General features: G+C 46.7%; 1 protein-coding gene across 1 annotated transcript in view; it reads left to right on the top strand.

Annotated features, from left to right (window-relative positions):
* LOC309811057 (uncharacterized protein) overlaps positions 1-23,151 on the top strand; it is a 155,682-nt gene extending 132,531 nt beyond the window's left edge. The window contains exon 4 of the mRNA XM_082633561.1: positions 20,139-23,151. Coding sequence (XP_082489687.1) covers positions 20,139-20,569 — 431 coding nt within the window. The 3' untranslated portion in view covers positions 20,570-23,151. The remainder of the gene's footprint in view (positions 1-20,138) is intronic.
* The last annotated feature ends 411 nt before the right edge of the window (positions 23,152-23,562 follow it).

The following is a 23,562-nucleotide window of genomic DNA, read 5'->3' as shown; positions in this document are numbered from 1 at the left end:
CTCAAGAAGAGCTGATGTTTTCATTTGAGTCCAAAGGCGGGAGAAGACCAATGTCTCAGCTCAGTCAGGCAGCTCTTATTCGAGGGAGGATCAGCTTCTTTTGTTCTATTCATGCTTTCAACTGATTGAATGAGGGCCCTCACATTAGAGAGGGCAGTCTTATGCAGTCTGCCAACTGAAGTATTAATCTCATCCAAACCCCCCTCATCACAGACACACCCAGCATAATGTTTGGACCAAATACCTGGGCATTCCGTGGCCCTGTCAAGTTGACACATAACATCAATCACCACATACAGTATCAACAAGAATACGAGAATTCCAGTTGCTTTACTCTAAGACTTGGTAATGTCACTGTTTTTACTTTTAACCATTCTGGTGGGTATGTAGTGGTATCTCATTGTGGTTTTCATTAGCATTTTTCTGGGGACCACTGATGTTGAGCATGTTTTCGTGTACTTATTGGCCATTCATATACTTTCATTTGCGAAGTATCTGTTCAGATCGTTTGTTCATTTTTATTAGGTTGTAGTCTTCTTTTTATTGAGTTGTAAGAGTTCTTTATATTTTCTGAATGCAAGACCTTTGTCAGACATGCACATTGTGAATATATTCTCCCAGTCTGTGGTTTGCTGTGCCTATATACGTGTCTCTGTGTGTGTATGTTTCTAAATATTAGCTTCTATGTGTATCTATAAATGTATGCGTGTATGTGTGTATGTGTTTCTATAGTTTTTTTTAAATTTAATTTTATTTATTTATTTATACAGCAGGTTCTTATTAGTCATCAGTTTTATACACATCATTTATACATGTCAATCCCAATCGCCCAATTCAGCACACCACCATAGAGTTCTTATACTATCACTTTAGTGGCATTTTGGGAGGTGGCAGTGAATAAATGCATATGTTTATCTGACATATTTTGTTCCAGTCTGTAATTGATTCTTCACCTGTGCTCTTTAAGTGCTCTTTACACTCTGATTAGAACAGGGGTCCCCAACCCCCAGGTGGAAGACCACTATGGTCCGCGGTCTGTTAGGAACCGGGTCGCACAGCAGGAGGTGAGCGGCGGGCGAGCGAGCGAAGCTTCATCTGTATTTACAGCCGCTCCCCATTGCTCACATTACCTCCTGAACCATCCCCCCTGTCCCCTGTCGGTGGAAAAATGGTCTTCCACGAAACCGGTCCCTGGTGCCAAAAAGGTTGGGAATCGCTGGTTTAGAGCATATGTCACATTACATTCCAGTGATTTACATGTTTGCTGGACTCTGGGCTCCTTAAGGGTAAGATTGGGTCTTCATCTTTGTATTCCCAGTGACTAGCATACACCCTGGCAGTTATTATGCAACTCAGTAAATTGAAACATGGACACTCCTTATCTTGGGAGAAGCTGGGGTTGTGATGGTTCCCTCTAGGACTCTTTTCTCTCCCTTTGTCATTGAACTAGTGTATATTTTTTGGAAACTTTGATTGGAAATATAAAGTGTGGAAAGTCTTTGTATTTTACAAATTTTTCTCTAATTAAATGACAATGGGCTTTAAATTAGAGCAGCAGTCTGCATACTGTCTGTAAAGGGATGGAGAAGAACTATTTTCAGCTTTTTGGGCCATACAGTCTCTGTCACAACTCTGCGACTCTGCTGTTGTAGAGCAGCCAGAGACGATACAGAAATGAAGGAATAGGGGTGTTTGAATGTTTGAATAAAACATTTGTTTGAATAAAACCTTATTTACAAAACAGGCAGCATGCTGAATTTGGCCCACAGACTGTAGTTTACTGACCCCCAAACTAGAGGAACCTTGGGTGTATTTAGGCATGAATGCTACTTGAGGTGTTTTTACCTCCAGCGGGCACTTGGTTTAACTACTTTTCCAATCCTATGTGCAGTGGTAGGAATATATTTTCCCTGTATGTTTTGTGATGTTTTGTCTGGTCACGAGAATGTGCCTCTTAGATCTCCAACTGTAGACAGCGTTATCAACCAATGGCCCTGGATGCTGCCCTCTGAAATCCACCCCCACATTGCCTCCAATGGGCTGATCCCGGACAGGGACCAAGCACAGCAGAGGTAGCAGAGCAAGATTGTACCCTGGAGATGTGGGACTCTACTGACTGGTGAACTTGCCTTGAGAACCTCTCTGACAGCCTTGCTGAGCTTCCTTAAATTGCACTGCACTGTAAGATGCATCCAACTAACCTTCTTTCCAATCATCTCCATTTCACCTACATTGCAGTTTGATGACTCTGGCTCCCTTTCCAGCTGCATCTCCATTTTATCTCACCGGTATGTTCCTGAACTTGGCATTGGCCTTTTGGAGCACCTGGACCAACATAAACTGTTTATTTTGTACTTTGCAGACTCAACTATCAAGAAATGGTTTGATATCTGTTATAACTTCATAAAGAGAATATGAAAGAAAGCAAGGGTGGAGAAGGAATGTAAAAAAAAAAAAAACAGTCTTTAAAGATGACAAGTGGATTGGGTAGAGCAGAGGGCATTTCCACCTAAGTGTCTGCCAATAGGGTTTATGAAGAGACAAGCAAGTTGCCACTTGACACAGACTCCAAGAAAGACTGAGACTTCGGTGTGAGTGGAAGGCAAGCTTGAAGTTCAAATCCAAGGAAACAATACCCCAAAGTCTCTGGCCACAGGAAACACCAGGCACTGTAGAGGCTGGGGGTGAGGTGATGAGCTCAGGGGTGTAGAGGGAGGGTCTGTACACTGAGTGGTTAGACTTCCAGTCTCCCATTCTTTGCTTTATTTCCAGATCACTGGGTGCCAAGCATTAACCTGAAGACTAGGTAAGGCAAGAGAACTTTCTTAGTCCTAGAAGGATACTAATACTTGAAGATTATTCAGTTGAAGTCTGGTTTGGTGCCCTTCACTGCAAAGACATTCAAAAGCTCTGTCCATGTACCTAAAGTTTCCAATCCACTTTTCCATGCCTTAATTGGACATAAGACTTGACAGGCAAGAATCATTCTATGTTTTAGGAAAGCTTTCCACATGAAAGGCAAAGACAAAAGCAACTAATTATATAACTAAACAGAGGAGATCCTAGGAAACAGAGAAATTAGAGAGCAGAAGAAAGAGAAGATGAAAGAGAAGATAAATGAGAAGATATTGCGTGAAATGAGAACAAGATGATACAGAAAAGGAATAATCAGAATATAAGAGAAAGCCCTTGAGATTTAATAATATGATCTTCTTCCCCACCCCAAACAAGCAAATAAATAAATAATTCAAAAGAAGGAGTGGCCGTTAATGTTAAGGAAATTACTCAGAAAATAAAATGAAAAGAAAGATGATCAGGTGTTTGAGTATCTGACTAATTGGAATTTTGGAAAGAAAGAGCAGGTAAAAATTATGGGTAGGGAATTATCTAAGAAGTGACATAAGACATTTCCAATAATAGAAAGCCTAAGTCTAAACATAAAGAATAAAAAGACACGGAAACATATATCATGAAATTTCAGAACACCAAGGATAAAGAAAAGGTCCGTTAGGTACCCAAAAACAGAAGCTAGGTCACCATCAAAGGGTTGGGAGTCAGTATGACATGGCTTTTACAACAGCAGCTGTGGTTGCTAGAAGAGAGTGGAGCAATGTTCCACGAAGGCATCATGCCAGAATAATCCTCCTAACATTTAAAATTGATCATGACACCCTTGCTAAAATTTTTCAATCATTTCCCATTACAAGGTGTTAGGGTCTGTGATCCTCAGAATGGTGTATCAGATCATCTACAATCTGAATCCAGGTGTCTTCCACATGTTTCTCATTACTTGTTAGACACATAGAAAACTGAGTTTATTATAGAAGGCAAGTTATTTGTCCAATATTTCCCTGAATATCTTGTTCATCACGTCCATATCTTAGGCCTTAATTTAAGCCTGAGGAAAGACACAGAGTGTTATAGACCTTTTCTCATTGTTCAAGGCCCAGTTCAAATGTCACCACCTCCTCCTTGAAGTCTTCCCTTCAAATTCAGTAATAGAAAAAGGATATAAGGAAGAGATCAATTAAATGAAGATAGGGTCAGCTTATGGAATTTGTGCCCCTCTCCCTATCCAAATCAGGCAGAATTAATCACTATGCCATGCTTCCATAGTGTAAAAAAAATGAAGACAGCCTAATATCTAATATCATCACAACATAGTGATTTGAACATGATTTTTATCTTCCTCACACAATTTTGAAGTCCTTGAAAGCATGATCCATGTTCAGTTAGTCTTTGCATCACAGTACCTAACTTTGTGCTTGCAGTAATAGATACTCAGTAAATATCCCTTAAGTTGTAATGAACTAGTAAACATTCTAAAGTGAAAAACAAACAAAAAAATAGCCACAGTAGGGCTTATAGGCCATCTCTGAAATCTTTCCCAATATGACTACTAGTATGTAGTTGCTTGGTAGATTGATATGGAAATATTCTGATCTGTGAGCACTACATATCCTTTATTCAGTAGTCAAATGTGCTACATCAGCTAACTGGGGTGGAGGGATGTACATCTTTTCCAACAGATAGATGTCCAGGGTGCTGGAGATGTGAGCACATTCTCCCCTTGTGCTTCTTATTCTACGAGGAATGTTGCTGTCAGAAGAAAAATGTTCAGTAAGAGAACAAGGATGTAAGCATGAGATCAGTTAAATGAAAATAAGGTCAACTTGTGGAATTTTATAAAAATTCTGTGTTTTGATAAAAACAGTGTAATTTCCTCCTGCTTGGCATAGTTATAATTCAAGCATCACCGGTATCAAAGAATTTATAAAAGAATTTTGGGGCAGTGATCTGAAATTTCAAATGATAGGAAACATGCCAACTTCTAAAATGATAAAAATGCAATTTCAGTTTTCTAAATCCGGAATTTAAAATAAAACCCAGGGGCTGTTTTCTTCAAGTGTTGAACAGCACCATGCTTGAAAGAAGACAGTTCATTGAAAACATGAAGGGAAAATTGATGGAGTTGTTAATAGAAAATGGAAGATTACAGCTTTTCGTGACATGTTAGACAAGCACATTTAAACAATTTAAAAGTACTTTCTCCCCACAGGATCGTTTATGTCTCATTGCTGAGTTGTCAGTGTCTTTAATTCATTACAGCTGCTTCTGATTAGTTGTTCATCTTTTTGAAGCAATGTAGTTCTATTAGTGAGATGGATCTTTACTAATGCACATGAAAAACAGCTCTCAGTAGCATCCATATGATGATGTCTATCACATTTATTAACCTAAGCTACCTTTCAGAGCATGAAAGTCTGATCAAGTAGCTAGAACACCAGGGATGAGGTTTTCAAATGGCCAAGCATTTGTGTGTGTGTGTGTGTGTGTGTGTGTGTGTGTGTGTGTAGAGCACACTTATTTAAAGCAGGGAATAAGTGCCCCATATTTTATAGAACATATCCTGTTTTATACAAGTACCATGTCACCCCAAATGAAGAAAGCATAGTGTCAAGTGGCTGGAGTAGACCCAGGCAAGGAGTGACGGTGGCAGGGATGCCTTATCAGCTGGAGCAAAACATGCTGGGCGCAGTGAGAGTTTCAGCCTCAGGTGCCCAGGGGTTGTGATGTGTGACCTCTAGGACTAAGTTTTACTGGGTGAATTCATCAGTATAGTCTTCACAGGACCCTTCCTGCAGGAGGTAACAGGTGGCTTCCAGGAGGTGGTTGTATTCCTGCACAGTATGACATGGGATTTGGGAAGAAAGTTGGGTTGCCTCTGCAGAAGAAAGGTGGCTACGTGAGTGATTCCTAAAGCTGGTGGGAGTACCAAAAGCAACATCAGATCCTCTGAAATAGATCTGAATCATTGTCCCAGTCTATCAATCTTTAGTGCTACTATCCTAGCCAAAAACTGTCATTGCACACCCGAGTAACCAAAAATAGCCTGTTTCTTGCTTCCTTACAATCTATTCTCATAGTAATCAGAGGGATATTCTTAAAAACAAATAAAATGATGTCACTTCCCTGCTTAAAATCTTCCAGTGCCTTCCCACTTCATGAAGAATAAAATCCAGATTCCTTGTGATGGCCTTCAAGACCCCAAGTGGCCTGGCCGCTGATACCTCTCCAACATCATCCACCACTCTCTTCTCTGGCCACAGTGATTTTCTTGTGGTTCCTTCCTAGGGCTTTGGAATGTGTTGTTCCCTCTGCCTGGAATATGCTTCGTGCAAGCTTTCCTATATTTGAAACGTTCCTCCTTCTTGTCCTTTAGGGCTTAGCTCAAATACCTTTATCTAATCTAAATTACACACCCCATCTCTCTCCATCACATCACCTTTCTAATTTTTTTCATAGCATACACATTTGCTAGTATATCATCTATCTATCTGTCTATCTAGCTTAGTTGCTATTCAGTGTCTGTCTCCCTATGCCACCCATTAAAGTGTAAATTTTACTAAGGTTGTAGAATTATCTGTGAAACTATCCTTAGCTTCCAAACACTGCTGACCTCATGGTGGACACTCGGTAGTAATCATTAAGTTGACTGTATGGGATATTTCACAGGATAATACATGTCTTCTGTGGATGTCTGACTACTCCCGAAGAATCCCAGTCATACTCAGTAATTTCACAAAAGGAGCAGCCCCTGGACCCCTTCCTCAGGTCAGTCTGGCTTAGCAATATCTCTACCTTTGTCTCTGTCTCTGTCTCTAGCTCTGGATCCCTAGCTGTCTTGTTTAGACTGAAGTTATCACACGACCCACACTCTGTGGGTGGCAATGTTGCCCTTTCCCTGATCAGATCAGGCTGACCCGATGCTCTTGATAACCCACAAGCTGCTAGACCAAGTCCACCTGCTCATCACCCTTCATGGTCAGGGTGAGAGCAGTGTTCACCTGGAGTGGGAGAGTCTTTGCCCTTTTTGTCCCCTGGGCTAGACTGACGCGCTTCCTTCCTGCTGGCTCTAGAGGGGCAGGCAGGTGAGTCTGTGTTCTCTGTGTGGGGATCATTTGGTTAGATAAAATACCCTGGGTTTTTGGGTTCAATTTCATAACTAGAGAGTGAGCTTTAACCTGACTATAGCATTGAGCAAAAGGTTGATCTTGAGTGTTTTGGCTGTGTTTCTCAGACCCTTCCTATCAGTGCTTCCCAGGGGTGGGATCTCAGGGAGACACCTGGTGGCCCAGGCTGAGGTAGACGCTTCAGCAATAGGGTCAGAAGCATTTCTTGCTGAGTGACAGATGATGCATTCAGAGAAAGAGTCAGTGTCATTTGGTCCTAAGCAGATCTATCCAACAGCTCGAGAGGATGTCTACTGCTCACTACCCTAGGAAACCAAATGCTAAACTCCATGGGAGAAAATACAACCCACTCTAAAAACAACCAATTAGAGCACGCACATATGGAATGTCAGAAGCTCAGTGTCTCTCTGCAGTTGTGAGACCATGCCAGTCTTTCTCCTTCTTCCTTTTCTATAACCTATAATGACGGTGGCAGAGAAATAATCACTATAAATATTCCTGGATTATTTTCGGAGGTGCAGATGAGGTTTAATTTTCCAATATAACTTTTCCTTTGTGGCAAAATTTGGGAACTTATTTGTGTGAATGTGAATGCTGTACCATTGCAACTTTTATATTTCCTAATGTCTGTTTACCTGCTGCTTTTGACAGCAGTAGTAAAGTGTTTCTCTTTGTTGTTTTTAATACAGTAACTGTTTGTGACAGGCTTCCCCATGGAGGGCTACCCTTTACCTTGATGATGTTTATACTATGGCATTTTGTGTAGTGAGAGAGCATGTGTGTGCAAAGACACCTTTAGTGTTGTATTAATGTTATTCCAATTGAGCATCACATTTAGGCTGCTGTAAAGTTTTAAAGAATTAAACCAAGTTGATGGTAAAATTAATTTTTCCAAAGCTAAGGACCATGGCAATTTTTTACCACCCAAAGACTTAACTTCTGATCATTAATGTTTAGATCTCCCCAGATGAAAAAAGTTAGTCAAGCATCAGGACCAGCTCAAAAGTGGAGAGTAAAGGCAAAAAACAAGAGTGTTGTTTAGCCCTTAGAAGGCATTGGAGTTGAGGCTTTCTGTGATCTCCTGGGAGAAACACAATGATGACAGAGTGTGGTCAGCTAGCTCCAGGATGCCTGATAAAATTGGGTCTCCTTGGATGTGGATAGCATTCCTCCCCTGAGCCCCCCCCCCTTTTTTTTTCCGGTACGCGGGCCTCTCTCTGTTGTGGCCTCTCCCGTTGCGGAGCACAGGCTCCGGACGCGCAGGGTCAGCGGCCATGGCTCACGGGCCCAGCCGCTCTGCGTCATGTGGGATCCTCCCGGACCGGGGACACGAACCCGTGTCCCCTGCATCAGCAGGCGGACTCTCAACCACTGCGCCACGAGGGAAGCCCCCCTGAGCCCCATTTTTAATGACTTCTCTAGACTTGGTAGCGCTAAATGTCTCTGTAGAGAGGGTGCTTAGTTCCTGACTTTGAAATGAAATATTTCTCAGTGCAAAGGAATTGTTAATGCAAAATGCAAACACTTATGGCTGTATAAGTCCTGAGAGCCAGAGATGAAATTGGAACTCAGGAGTGTTTGACCCCAAGACCCATATTTGCTCCCCTATGCCCTGCTGCTTCTCTAATGATGTGTCTGAAGTGCTGTGTGGGAACTTGCTTGCCATGACTCAAAAAATAAATGCTAGCCATGGAGAGGGACCAGGCAGGCAGCCCCTGAAGGGACTGATGAGCTGCTGCAATTGTCATTTCTCAGACGCTGGTTTCTCTTCAGTGCTTAGATTTCCGAAAGAGCAGCTGGGAGCTTTTGGCAAAATGTGCAGTCTTTATCCTTTGCTAAGGCTTGCTGCGTGTAATTTCTGTCTACTCACCTGCTGTAATGAGGTAAGCAAAGGAATGAATGCCCTTCAAAAATCTTCTTGCCTCCTTTGTTTAAAATCTAGGAAAGAGCTGTCTTAAGTAGGCCATTATGCATCCTTTTACATGACTCCAGTCCAACCCAACTCAATCATTAGAGATGAGAGGGTCTTCCAAATGAAAGGCATGGCCCAGCTTTTTTGTACTGCACTGGTGAAAGAAAATGGATAGGCTAGTTATAGGAGCGGGGAAAGATTTTTTGTGTCTTTGCCCTTTCGAACAAAGCCTCCATCCGTCTGTCAGGTGGCCTCATCATGTGCCACTAAGAATTGCATCGTGTCCTTGGTGCACACTGGGCTTACCTTCCTGGGGAGATAGGACGAAGGAAGGAGAACAGTAAAGGCATCTGTGCAGATAAAAGGAGCTGAGATGAAACTCACGGGGAGGCCAGATCTTCTTATGTGGACCCATGGATATATCCTCTCTAGCTCTCAATGGGCAGGGGCTGGGTTCCTATTTGCAGATTATTTCTTTATTCCTTTGGTGTGAAACTGGAGAAGGGTAAGCCGATATTTTAGCCTTAGTTCCTTAGAAAGTCCGGCCTGAGGCAAAGGACTTATGTGCTAATATTTTCTTAGGGAGTGCAGTTCCAGGGAGCAACAGTGACTTGGGACAGGGGGGAGTGGGGCAGGAGAGCCAGTACAAGCAGGCATTATCATCTAGTTGGCCACTGTTAAGTGTAGCTGATTGTTTGAGTCCACGATGTGTCATCCAAGAAGCCACAAAACACATCTGAAGATAGCTCATCCAGAATGAGAAAGAGGGAAGAATTTATTTAGTGAAAGATTCACTCCAGGGGGTGCTAACTAATCCTCCTGCCCCCACCCCAGCTTGCACCCGCTCCACCACATGGGCTTCTGCAGCATACTCATGCCTTGATTTCAAGAGGGGAGTCCCAGAGAGGACGAAATGTTGGAGCCATGAGCCTGAAGCAGAGCACTGCCAGGTTGCCCTTGCACGAAGTTGGCTCTGTAGAGGTGACGAGAGCAAGAGGCAGGTGAGGCTGAGGGGCTGTGATGTGGTGTGTGTGAATTATACGCACTGTGCACTCCTTGCGCCACTCTTCGGATCTGCTCCATTAACACAGAATTAATGCACGTTAGCAAACCAAGCTCTAGTCTCCACTGCCGCAGCTGGCTGCAAGGTTATGGTGGACAGTCACTGTCTGCCCCACCAATCGTTCTAGAGTTCCGTCAACATCTGGCAGCACTTTGGCTGGTCAAGGTTGCCTTCATCATTGTTCTCACATTCTCAGAACTTTATCCTCAGGGCCCTGAACCCTGAGCTGTCTCGCCCTTGTTGAGCTCTGGTTGCTGTACTTGTCCATTCATTGTTATCACCGAGCATAGAGGCACCAAGAGATGCCCCAATGAATCCCACGGCTTCCAGAAATATTCTTGCATCGTTTAGCAGCAACCCTTGCTTCTCATGTTAATAAGGGCTGATTATCCCTGTCAGGATAATAACTCATTTCTCTGCCTGTTGGTCCATGGCATGAGGATCCCAAGGTCACTAGGTTGGTAGTTATAGCTTCAAGTTTAGTGGAACTTTTTACTGGGTCCTATGCTGGAAGTATCCTTTCTGGGAACCAGGTCTATAACCAGTAGAGCCTAAGGACTTGGGGATAGGAAAGTGCATGGCTAGCAAGTGGATCACTGAGGGTAACGGTGAAAGGGACCAATCTGGTTTTGCCCCTTGGTTTTTGAATTCATGTAGTCTAGCTACTGGAAACATAGCAATGCATATTGACCACTAGTTCAAATTATAAACCCCATTCTGGAGAACAACATTTCAGTCCTACAAGGTGTTATTCCTGAGCTGATATCTGTTTCAACCCCAACTAGTCTAATGTCAACTGGATGTACTACAATCAATTCTGGCACTAACCACCCAGAGTCAGGACAGATCCCATAAGTTAAGGACTCAGTCCTCCACAAGAGTGCCCTAATTTCAGATGCTAGCTGTAAGTGGGATCCTTAGACTACCCACACTACTGAACAAGTGGCTACAAATTCGGAGGTTCCCACAGCCTCCTCAGTTTCCATACTTCATGAGACAAACTGACAGAACTCAGGAGACAACATCCAAATGAAGAGGCACATAGAGTGAAATCTTAGGATATTCCAAAGTCAGCACTTCATGCCCTCTGTCCATGGACCCAGGGCATGTCACGCCACAGCACACCTACATGTTCACCAACTAGGAAGCTCCACTGACCTTTCAGCATCCAGAGTTTTTACTGGAGCTTCATTATGTAGGCACAATGATTGAATTATTAGCCACATGACTGAACTCAATTTCTAGTCTCCCCAACTCCCTTTCCAGAAGTTGAGGGCCTGATATCACGTGGCTCAAACCCTGGCTCCTCGAATCACATGGTTTATCTTTCTGCTGTGATCAGCTCCCATTCTGAAGCTATCTAGGGGCTTACTTTGAGTCACCTCATTAACATAACAAGGCCACTCCTATCACTTGGAAAATCCCAAGGATTTAGAGCCTTGTTTTGGGAACCAGAAACAAAGGCCTTCAAACTCTTTATTATAAAACAATACCTTAGCTGAGTCTTTGAGAGACTATCCCAATATTCTCAATGCCAGCTTCTTCTGGGTGACAGGCACGTGGCAAATTCAGTGGCTCATGTGCCCAGTACTGTATTTCATCTGCTGTAAAATGGGTCCCTTGGTCTGAAGCAGTATGATGTGGGACACCATACCAATAGATCAGGCATTCTGAAAGCCTTCAAATGGTGGTATAGGTGGAGGCACTATTGACAAGGGCAGGAAACTCATATGTGGAGAAGGTATTTGACATCATGAAGACACATGTAAGCATTCTCCAGGGCATAATCAATTGGCTACCAAGTGGCTGGCTTATGTGTCTGAGGAAAATTTCCATATTAAAGGCTTATTTTTACTCTTTGCTGTTGGCAATTTGGGCACTCAGCAGTGGCGGTAGCTAGATTACCTTTGGTGAGAAGAAACCTTGCTGCTGGGCCTGAGCACAGCCTCCGCTCTTGGCTTCCATGCTGTGAGGAAGCCCAAATCCACCTGTGTGGAGGGATGACATGGAGAGAGACCATGAGCACCTGGAGAGGAGGTGCCCAGCCATCCCCACTGCGTTCGCCTTCCAGCTCCCGTGAGGTTTGGCAACAATCTCGTGAGAGATCCCAATCCAGAACTGCTCAGCTGGGCCCTTTTGAGTTCATGGCCCAGAGAAACTATGAGAGATAATAAAATGGTTTTTGTTCTTTAGAGACACTGAGTTTTGGAATGATTTTTAAAAATGTTTTTTAATTGAAGTATAGTTGATTTACATTGTTGTGTTAGTTTCTGGTGTACAGCAAAGTGCTTCAGTTATATATATATATGTATGTATATATACTTTTTCATATTCTTTTCCTTTATGGTTTATTTTATTTTATTTAAAATTTATTTATTTATTCATTTTTGGTTGTGTTGGGTCTTCGTTGCTGAGTGCGGGCTTTCTCTAGTTGCGGCATGGGGGTGTCTCATCACGGTGGCTTCTCTTGTTGTGGAGCACAGGCTGTAGGCGTGCAAGCTTCAGTAGTTGTGGCACGCGGGCTCAATAGTTGTGACTCTTGGGCTCTAGAGCGCAGGCTCAGTAATCGTGGCGCACGGGCTTAGTTGATCCGCGGCATGTGGGATCTTCCTGGACCAGGGCTCGAACCCGTGTTCCCTGCATTGGCAGGCGGATTCTTAACCACTGTGCCACTAGGGAAGTCCCGTGGTTTATTATAGGATATTGAATATACCCTGGGCTGTACAGTAGGACCTTGTTTTTTATCCATTCTCTCTCTCTCTATATATATATATATAAAATAGTTTGCATCTGCTAATCCCAAACTCCCAATCCATCTCTGCCCCCACACCTCTCTTGGCAACCACAAGTCTGTTCTCTGTGTGTATGAGTCTGTTTCTGTTTTGTAAATAAGTTTATTTGTGTCATACTTTAGATTCCACATGTAAGTGATATCATATGATATTTGTCTTTCTCTTTCTGACTGAACTTCACTTAGTATGATAATCTCTAGGTCCATCCATGTTGCTGCAAATGGCATTATTTTATTCTTTTTTATGACTGCGTAATATTCCATTGTATATAGATACCACATCTTTATGCATTCATCTGTCAATGGACATGTGGGTTGCTTCCATGTCTTGGCTATTGAAAATAGTGTTGCTATGGACACTGGGGTGTGTGTATCTTTTCAAATTAGTGTTTTGGAATGATTTGTTATGCTGCTACAGTAGACAGTGGAACAAGCTGTACTAGACCAACAGCCTGTTTCTGGCCAGTATCAAGATATCATATCAGCCTACCAGTAAACCATAGTCATCATTCCTCCTCTGTCAGCTGTCAGAGGGAATAAGAGCCCTAGGTGTCATATGAGAGAAAAACATTATTGAAACAGAGGTGGGTCACATGTGAGTCTGGGCCAACCGCTAATGCTAGTCACCTGTGCTTTCTGGGCCCACTTGGGCCTGGTCTCAAATATATCATTTCAGTGAATACCATCTAGCTCATAATTATACCTACTCACATGGGTGATTCAGGTGTTCAGACTCTACTGTGAAACTGTTTCACAGGCATAGTTCTCTGCCCCCCAAGGTCATGACATTGTTCCAGAACCTTAGAGTCTACTCTGCACCTGTCCTAGTACGGTTTGCCAGAGATTCCACATAGCAGCTCCTTATCGGCTGTGGACACCTCTAGGAAGATGGGATCTACTGGATCAGACTGTCTGAGCGAGAGGGAAGCTTGGGCCTGTGGTGGAGCTCTCCTCTGCTCCGGGCACTATTTGAAACTGACAGCCTTTCAAATCACCTGTTCGTGAATTGGAGAGGAATCCCAAGTGAAATACGTATTGCTCCCCAAATGCAAAGAAGCACACCAAGTTATAAGACTCAGAATTAGGAGGAGAAGATGTAAGGTGCAACAGCTTGCTCTTTTGCCTTTGAGGCGGTATCCTGGCATGTTGCAGACCACTGAACCTCTCCAGAGGTCACCACTTTGGCACCTGTTGGACATTTGGGGAGTTTACCTCCTAGACTCTGGAACGTATGTGTTTTGCTAGGGGATCCAGGGAACTCGCCACTCCCTGCTGGTGCCCAGGTCCACCTGGCACAATGTCTTCCATGTGTGGGTCATTGGGACTTCCTGCGGGGTGCCTAGCTGACCTAAGGATCTGCAGATTGTATTACAAGCAGAGAGCAGGAGAGGTCAATACGGCCTGTGGTAAAACAGAGAATGTGTTCAAACTCCTGATTTCAATCGACAGAGTGGTGTAATATGTTTTAGAAACATTGTCATCAACATGGCCAACATTTTAGTGATTAATAATTAACTTCAGATTTGTGGGAAAATTTTTTTTTTTTTTTTAGGAAAAATGTTCATTTAATGAGCTCCAGGGAACACTCAGCCTGTTGCCATACTAACTCATGAATTACAATGGATTGTTGGTAAGCAAGACAAGAAAACAGGGAACAAACAAACAAAAATCAAGACACTTTCTTACTGAACTCTTCTCAAATGAGATCAAGGAATGATGGTTAAATGCCACAGCTGTAAATCATTTCTGCTCCTGGAGAGGTTAGAAAGGGCTTATAACATTTACCCTTTCTTTTCAGACAGAAGTTAGGTCTGAGCAAAACCTTTTGTGTCCTTCAACCTCAAAGTTGATTGGGGATGGAAGTCCAAATTTGCTGTCACATACCATAAAAAGAATCTCATGAGCAGAGAGGGTCAAACTAATTTTGGAATATATGAATTATGCCCAGTGTTATTTTAAATAAATTTTAAACTAAAATGTATAAATAAATTTTGACTGATCTATATGACTCTGCGTTCTGAAACTTCTACATGTCACATGCATGATACATAACACACAATATGTCAGCCCCAGGAGAGAGAAAACACTCCAATGAAGCAAGCCAAAGAAACAAGTTTCAAACAAGGGAAAGCGATGTGTAGACCAGGATTTCTCAGTTCTTTCCGGTCATGCTGTAGCTTCCAGCTCCTGAATAACAACACATGTTTCCCTTGCCGTAGACACCCAAGAGTACGTCTCCTCTCTTGGGCATAAGAATCTCTAGAGTTACATATGTGTAGTAAAGAGTGGAGCCAGCTGGCATACTCACAATGACCAAATTGTGTTGATCGTACCTTGAACCAATACATCGCTCCACAATGAAGTTGCAATAAATGATATATTTGCTTTCCAGACATGAATGAGATGCCTTACTGGATATACTCCAGGAAGGCCAGAGAAACTGGAATAATTTACTGGTGAATTTCTTTCGGGATAGCCCATGGTTTATCTAGAATATAATCTTGACATAGCTGGATCCTTCAAACTAGACCAAAGGGAAAATCTGGGTTGCAAGCCTCAATGAGAAATGTGGGATGCTGCTATGCCGACAACTGGTGCTCCCTGACCTGTATCTTCTGAGACTAGAACCCAGTGTGGTGGATGAACAATTCATGAGTTGAACAAAAGAAGACCTCCTACAGCACAGTGTATGTGTTCGTTACATGTACGGCACTTAGGGCTAAGTACCATAAGGACTACAAGAAAACAACAACAAAAAGTAAAAGATGAAGCATATGTGATAAGGAGGCACCACAGTCCAGAGCACGAGCTCTGGAATCACACAGGCTTGTTTCGAATCCCCGCTAAGCCACTAGCATCTGTATACCCTGAAGAACAGTGGAAGGTTTAAATGTTGTTTTACCAGATTTCGAAAAAGAAGTGAAGAAAGAACCTATCTGCCAGGAAGGGACATCGTGGGGTGCAGGATCCAGTCGGATCAGGGCTCTGCATCCCCAGCTCAGAAACCTTCGCCGCCTGGCTCATGGTGATGCTGGCAGCTGAGCAGCCCTGGAGAAGGCGATCCTGTCTCCAGGCCTCGCAGAGAAGCTGGGGACGTCCCTGGAGGAGGCTGGTCCACAGCCTGGCAAGCTCTGGGTGCCTCCTGCCCTCAGCTCTGAGCAGGCTCTGGTCTCTGGGCCCCGTTGCGGGGAAGGGCTGGCCCATACGTACCCAGGGCTGAGGGGCCTGCAGAGCCGGTGCCCAGGCAGGGTGAGCTCTGGAGGAGAAGGCTTCCACAGTCCCGAACAGTCTCCGCACGGTGGCCCATCCGGTGCCAAACACCAGCGCCCCACAGCGAGAAGTCCCAGCCACTAGAAAGTCCAGAAGGGGTCAGGCTCTGGGGCCCCGCCCTTTGCCCTTGGGCTGGGGTTTCTGGCGGGCTGGACTTGCACGCGACCCGCGCCCCCCCCCCGCCCGCCCGCCCCGCCCTTTCTCTGTGACGTGTACAACAGACATGTCACAAGCGCCAGCCTGAGCCATCCAGTGTCCAGTGCGTGCTAGACCTGGAGAGGAGGTGAAGCCAGGGAGAAGCTCTGCCGGTTTCACACTCTACTCTCGGATCGCTTGGCGCACAACTGCGTCTACATGGGAAATTTACTATGCCAATTTCGTACCTGGCTCCGCCGCTGCCAGCCCCGCCGTGGGGCCCCACTGGGCCGTCATCCGCTGGTTTTGCCCTCCCGGGAGGCTGCTCCATCTGACCGGGAGCACCCCGCTGCTCCAGCGCCTGCCATCTGCCCTGGTCGCAGGCTATCCCACCGGAATCGAGGGCCTTTATCGCCTGCCCTTTACATCGCACCAAGAAGGCGCAGTACAAAGCAGGCCAGGTACAAGGCCCTGCGGGTGCTTCTCTTGGTGAACTGCAGGGACTCGCCAAAGAAGCCCGTGCTGGCTGCTTTTATTTCCATGACGTTCGGCCACTCGAGAGCCATCAGGATTCCTCCACGCAGGCTCCAATTTACCCTCCTGCGTTCACCACCTGAGCAGGTAGTCAAGGTTAGGAAGCTGGTACCATCCAGTCACCTCCCACTTCCTTCCCCAAAGGAGAGGGAGGTGAAGGTCCAAGAAGAGCCCCGAAGAGGCATGGCAAAGATGGAGGATCACACAGAGACCAAAGGAGAGGACGATCGGAAGAGGGGCCACCGTAGCAGTGGGGATATACCGTTGACATCTAGGCCCCAGGAGGCCAGTGGGGTCCTCACTTCCCTCAAGTGCAACCCTGAGCCTCTGGACCTCCTTCCCGAGCACCCAGAAGACAACTGGAGTGAGAACGCCCAGGTGTCTCCAGTGAGCCCCTCCTCGGAAAGCCACGTCACCTGCTCAGATGGAAATCCTGGAGATGTCCTGCTTCCTTGGAAGCCTGAGTCGCATGCCATGATGCTCTGTGTCCCAGCCACATGCCGCTGCCCGCTGCTGGTGAGGCCAAAAAACGAAGTGCTGGGTGAAGACCACCGGCCCCAGTCAACAGGCTCACCGATGTCTGGGAAGGAGCTGCAGCGTGAAACATCTTCGCAGATCCCAGCAAAAAGCTTCTCTTCCCTGGCATCTGCCAGCAGTAGGCCCTGCAAGCGGAAGATTCCCCTGACAAGGGATTGTGCTGAGCGGCCCCCTCCTCCTAAGCTTCTGTGCTTAGCTGCTGCTACAAACCCAGGCACCTGGCTTCAGAGAATCTCCTGCCCTTATAGTCAGAATTGCCTCCCAGAAACAGGGTTGATATCCGGCTTGCCTCTAATAGTTCCACACCTTTTCTCTCTGTGGTGCCACAACCGGTTGTACATGGGAAATTTACTGTGCAACTTACGTACCTGGCCCCGCCAATGCTGGCCCCGCCGTGGGGCCCCACTGGGCCGTCATCCGCTGGTTTTGCCCTCCCGGGAGGCTGCCCCATCTGACCGGGAGCACCCCGCTGCTCCAGCGCGTGCCTTCTGCCCTGGTCGCAGGCTGTGCCACCGGCATCGATCGCCTTTATCGCCTGCCCTTTACATTGCGCCAAGAAGGCGCGGTACAAGGCAGGCCAGGTACAAGGCCCTGCGGGTGCTTCTCTTGGTGAACTGGAGGGACTCGCCAGGGAAGCCCGTGCTGGCTGCTTTTATTTCCATGACATTCGGCCACTCGAGAGCCATCAGGATTCCTCCACGCAGGCTCCAATTTACCCTCCTGCGTTCACCACCTGAGCCGGTAGTCAAGGTGAGGAAGCAGGTACCATCCAGTCGCCTCCCACTTCCTTCCCCAAAGGAGAGGGAGGTGAAGGTCCAAGAAGAGCCCCGAAGAGGCATGGCAAAGATGGAGGATCACACAGAGACCGAAGGAGAGGACGATCGGAAGAGGGGCCACCGTAGCAGTGGGGATATACCGTTGACATCTAGGCCCCAGGAGGCCAGTGGGGTCCTCACTTCCCTCAAGTGCAACCCTGAGCCTCTGGACCTCCTTCCCGAGCAGCCAGAAGACAACTGGAGTGAGAACGCCCAGGTGTCTCCAGTGAGCCCCTCCTCGGAAAGCCACGTCACCTGCTCAGATGGAAATCCTGGAGATGTCCTGCTTCCTTGGAAGCCTGAGTCGCATGCCATGATGCTCTGTGTCCCAGCCACATGCCGCTGCCCGCTGCTGGTGAGGCCAGAAAATGAAGTGCTGGGTGAAGACCACCGGCCCCAATCAACAGGCTCACCGATGTCTGGGAAGGAGCTGCAGCGTGAAACATCTTCGCAGATCCCAGCAAGAAGCTCCTCTTCCCTGGCATCTGCCAGCAGTAGGCCCTGCAAGCGGAAGATTCCCCTGACAAGGGATTGTGCTGAGCGACCCCCTCCTCCTAAGCTTCCGTGCTTAGCTGCTGCTACAAACCCAGGCACCTGGCTTCAGAGAATCTCCTGCCCTTGTCGTCAGAATTGCCTCCCAGAAACAGGGTTGATATCCGGCTTGCCTCTAATAGTTCCACACCTTTTCTCTCTGTGGTGCCACAACCGGTTGTACATGGGAAATTTACTGTGCAACTTACGTACCTGGCCCCGCCAATGCTGGCCCCGCCGTGGGGCCCCACTGGGCCGTCATCCGCTGGTTTTGCCCTCCCGGGAGGCTGCCCCATCTGACCGGGAGCACCCCGCTGCTCCAGCGCGTGCCTTCTGCCCTGGTCGCAGGCTGTGCCACCGGCATCGATCGCCTTTATCGCCTGCCCTTTATATTGCGCCAAGAAGGCGCGGTACAAGGCAGGCCAGGTACAAGGCCCTGCGGGTGCTTCTCTCGGTGAACTGGAGGGACTCGCCAGAGAAGCCCGTGCTGGCTGCTTTTATTTCCATGACATTCGGCAACTCGAGAGCCATCAGGATTCCTCCACGCAGGCTCCAGTTTACCCCCCTGCGTTCACCACCTGAGCCGGTAGTCAAGGTTAGGAAGCAGGTACCATCCAGTCACCTCCCACTTCCTTCCCCAAAGGAGAGGGAGGTGAAGGTCCAAGAAGAGCCCCGAAGAGGCATGGCAAAGATGGAGGATCACACAGAGACCGAAGGAGAGGACGATCGGAAGAGGGGCCACCGTAGCAGTGGGGATATACCGTTGACATCTAGGCCCCAGGAGGCCAGTGGGGTCCTCACTTCCCTCAAGTGCAACCCTGAGCCTCTGGACCTCCTTCCCGAGCAGCCAGAAGACAACTGGAGTGAGAACGCCCAGGTGTCTCCAGTGAGCCCCTCCTCGGAAAGCCACGTCACCCGCTCAGATGGAGATCCTGGAGATGTCCTGCTTCCTTGGAAGCCTGAGTCGCATGCCATGGTGCTCTGTGTCCCAGCCGCATGCCGCTGCCCGCTGCTGGTGAGGCCAAAAAACGAAGTGCTGGGTGAAGACCACCGGCCCCAGTCAACAGGCTCACCGATGTCTGGGAAGGAGCTGCAGCGTGAAACATCTTCGCAGATCCCAGCAAGAAGCTCCTCTTCCCTGGCATCTGCCAGCAGTAGGCCCTGCAAGCGGAAGATTCCCCTGACAAGGGATTGTGGTGAGCGGCCCCCTCCTCCTAAGCTTGCGTGCTTAGCTGTTGCTAAAAACCCAGGCACCTGGCTTCAGAGAATCTCCTGCCCTTGTCGTCAGAATTGCCTCCCAGAAACAGGGTTGATATCCGTCTTGCTTCTAATAGTTCCACACCTTTTCTCTCTGCGGTGCCCTTGTTAACACAGTTAAGTCTCTCTGTCTCAGAACTAGCCCATTTAGCTCCACGTCCCTTAGCGCACCCGACGCACGTACACAGCATTTAAGAGCTTTACACAGCTGCGAGGTCGCATCTTTATTTCTTATCGCAGGAACACGACTTGTGTAAACTTTACTTCTGTCAGAACACCTGAATGGGATGCAAAGAATAATCTGATTTCTCTTAACCAGGGGATGAGTTGAAGTGTCCTTGCAGAAGAGACAACAGATGGTGTGAAGCCCACATCCTGTCTCGCCCAGCCGTGGCTGGAGGAAGCTGTGGATCCAGATCAGGGGCAGAGGGCGCTGGAGAGCGGCGCTCAGTGCACTCCGCGGAGGCGGTGGGCGTTAAGTCCAGCAGGCCCTCCCTTGGGAAAGCGCACACGGCGGGCAGAGCCACCGAGTCCTGCAACGCGCAAGGTTCTCACAGCTCGGAAGGCAGTCGGCCGCGTTGTCGCGGCGCAGCTTCCCCTAGTGATCGTGGCCCGCGCGCGGCCTCGGGGACGCTGGCTGCGGATACGATGCCCACAGCCGCCTGCGGGCCCCGGCTCGCCTCCCGGCCCTGCAGCGTGCACAGCACCCGCGTCGCAGCCAGAAGACGCAGGGACACGGCGGCCAGCTAGGCCGGCCCCTCGATGCGGCGCTCCCGCGCCGCCTCCGGCCCGCAACGCCGGCCGTCGGCGCGGACCTCATCCGCCTCCGCGCCGCGGGGCTGCGGTTCAAGCCTGCGCGGTTTGGGGGGAAATTCACACGCTATGTGGAATGTCTTGTTTCCTGGTAAATTCAGCTATATAAAACGTATCAATTTATGGATGAATTTTTATGTTTTATGAATAGAATAGTCCGTGAAACATACATAGGAACTGAGCCATGAAACCTTTTCCAAAGATCAATAGTTTACATAAATACTTAAATAGTTAAAAGATATTTACTCCCAAAGGTAAACAGTTTTGAAATCAATGTATTTTCATGTTAAGGGAGGGAAACACCTCAGAAGGATGGTTGACACATGTGTGATGTTTATCAGGTGAGAACCATATAAACTCTCAGCTAAAACTATATAAAGTCTTGTTCTAGTTTTGGTACAGGTGAGAGAAAGAACAGGCAGGTATTTCTCCCACTTTACAGAAGATGACACTGAGGCTGTGATAAGCTTAGCTGGCTCAGTCAGTAAGTCAGTGACATAATCCAGATCACAAATAGGCTCCTTATTTAATGCTCTTAACAGATATGAAACAGAAAAACAAAATAATACAATCTTGGTCCTAGTCCAGTCGTAAGCAAAACATCAATTTTATCTCTTTGAGTCTAGGTACCTAGACTGTTGATATTTAGATGCCTATTAGCCAATATGGTTTGTGTGGCAGGTATGACAGCCTTATATTTCTTTACTCAGTTTCACCTCTACCTCCAAGAGCTTTCATCTGTAAATGGCATGGCTGGTCAATGAGATGAAGATGAATTAGATTGCAAATCAGGCAGTACCACATCTGGGCTGAAAAATGCTGCTTTCAAGTGCTCTGTTCTAAAGGGGGTCTTTATTGTGAGGCTTCTTTCCTGAGGCAGTGGTAGAGATTTCAGTCCTGGACAGTGCCTTGTGAAACCCACTGTGCATTTTGGGGACAAGTTTGACCTTGTCCCTGGGGAAGCCATTGTCACTTATGAGATAATTCTCCCATGCAGTCATAGCCACTTGCAGGGGCCCTACATCAATCGATTACATAGCTTGAGCATTTGTGCTCGGGTCAGGAAAGGGTTTGCCTTAAGGTCATTGGTCCTTCTTTAATTTAAAATTGTTTTTTTCTATTATTTATTTATTTATTTTTCAGTTAATTTTTATTGGCGTATAGTTGCTTTACAATGTTGTGTTAGTTTCTACTGTACAGCAAAGTGAATCAGCTATAGGTATACATATATTCCCTCTTTTTTTGTATTTCCTTCCCATTTAGGTCACCACAGGGCACTGAGTAGAGTTCCCTGTGCTCTAGAAAGGTTCTCATTGGTTATCTATTTTATACATAGAATCAATAATGTATATATTTCAATCCCCATCTCCCAATTCATCCCACCCTACCTCCCTCCTTGGTATCCATGGATTTGTTCTGTACGTCTGTGCGTTGGTCCTTTTTTGAAAAGGGAAAACCACATAAAAATTGCATTATGTTTAAATACGTCACTCAGTCTAGAGAAAGTAAGAGATGGGAGAAAGCTTAATGGCTAAGAAACTAGATTTTAGAGGTCAGAGACCTTTGTCTGGGTTTAAATTTGTGCTCTGCCAATTATTGGCTGAATGACTCTGGCCACGTTGTCAAGTTCTCTACACTCAGCGTCCTCATCAGTAAACTAGGGATAATAACAGCATCCATTTGACAGTGCTGCAGTGAGGGCTGAGCAAGATCATCCATGGAAGAGCAGAGCTCTTTTAAGAGCTGGATTTTAAGAGCTCAGCACGCATGTATAAGGCACCAACTGTGTTCTAAGCACTGGGTCCACAGACGAATGAAAATCACCATCTAGAGGAAAATGTGGACAAATGAGTAGAAGGTGCAGGGAGAGGCAATGATACTGGGAGACCCATGATCCTCAAGGTGGGAGGCTCCTTGGGTTCCATGAAGCTTCAGCTTCCTCCTGAAGGATGAACAGAGTGTTTTAGGTGAAGGAGATAGAGAAGGACATTCGGGGCAGAGGAGACATTAGGTGGCTTACATCACTTTTACAGGGAATAGAACTCACCCCAAGCGTGCCTCTTCTACTTTGAAAACATGAATGTAACCCAAATCGATCAATCAACAATCCAGCTCTGCTGTGTCCTGAGAGTGAGGGGGGTGGAGAGAATAACTTGAATGAGAAAAGACCTCATCCCACCAGACCAGGGTCTGGCTCCACTGTCTTCATTCAGTGCCCTCCCCTCTTTGGAGGTTGACATGATTTTTGTAGCATCCTCTCCTCTCTCTTCCCCCGTCCTCTGTCCACCCCCTGGATGTTCTGTCCCCTTGGCTGCATCCCTGTTTCTGGTTTAGTGTCTCCCATCTCATCCCCAGAGGAAACTCTGGTCCAATCCCAAGCCCTTCAGCATTAATACCTGCTCATCTCCAGTGACTTGCCTCTCGCTTTTCAGCCGTTTGTTCGTATTTCCTTTAAGTTGTCACTTGACATCTTTCTATCCCCAAGTTTGATTCTGAGAAGAATGCAGTCATCTAAAAAGTTTGTTTGGGAGGTGATCCTGGAAGCCCTGAGTGGAGTGAGCAAGTGATACAGGGAAGGAAAGGAAGCCAGTAAAGGAAGCAGAATGGAGCAGTTGTCACTGTGGGTAACTAGGGCTTGACCCTGCTGGGACCTCTGGAGACAGGGTAGAACAGGTCCCAGAGTGTCTCCTGATGAGTGAGGAAACGGGGGTCTTCCTGTACCAACTCCAGCCTGTCATCGCTTGGGGCCACCCACAGAGTCGTAACTCGCCGTGACCTGTGGCCACCAAAGGAGCCCTCAGGCAGCAAGGGGCAGCTGCCAGCACAAAGAAGCTATCCATGAGCAGTGCCCGGAGAGGTGAGTCCTAAGGACACCGGCAGCGCCTGCTGCACTAAGCTTTGGTCATCTGGCCTTTCTTCTTGCCTCTGAT

This window comes from Mesoplodon mirus, assembly GCF_964341445.2.
Source record: "Mesoplodon mirus genome assembly, chromosome: 10".
NCBI lineage: Eukaryota > Metazoa > Chordata > Mammalia > Artiodactyla > Ziphiidae > Mesoplodon > Mesoplodon mirus.
The sequence above is the reverse complement of the archived record's forward strand: the minus strand, read 5'-3'. Positions and strand labels throughout refer to the sequence as shown.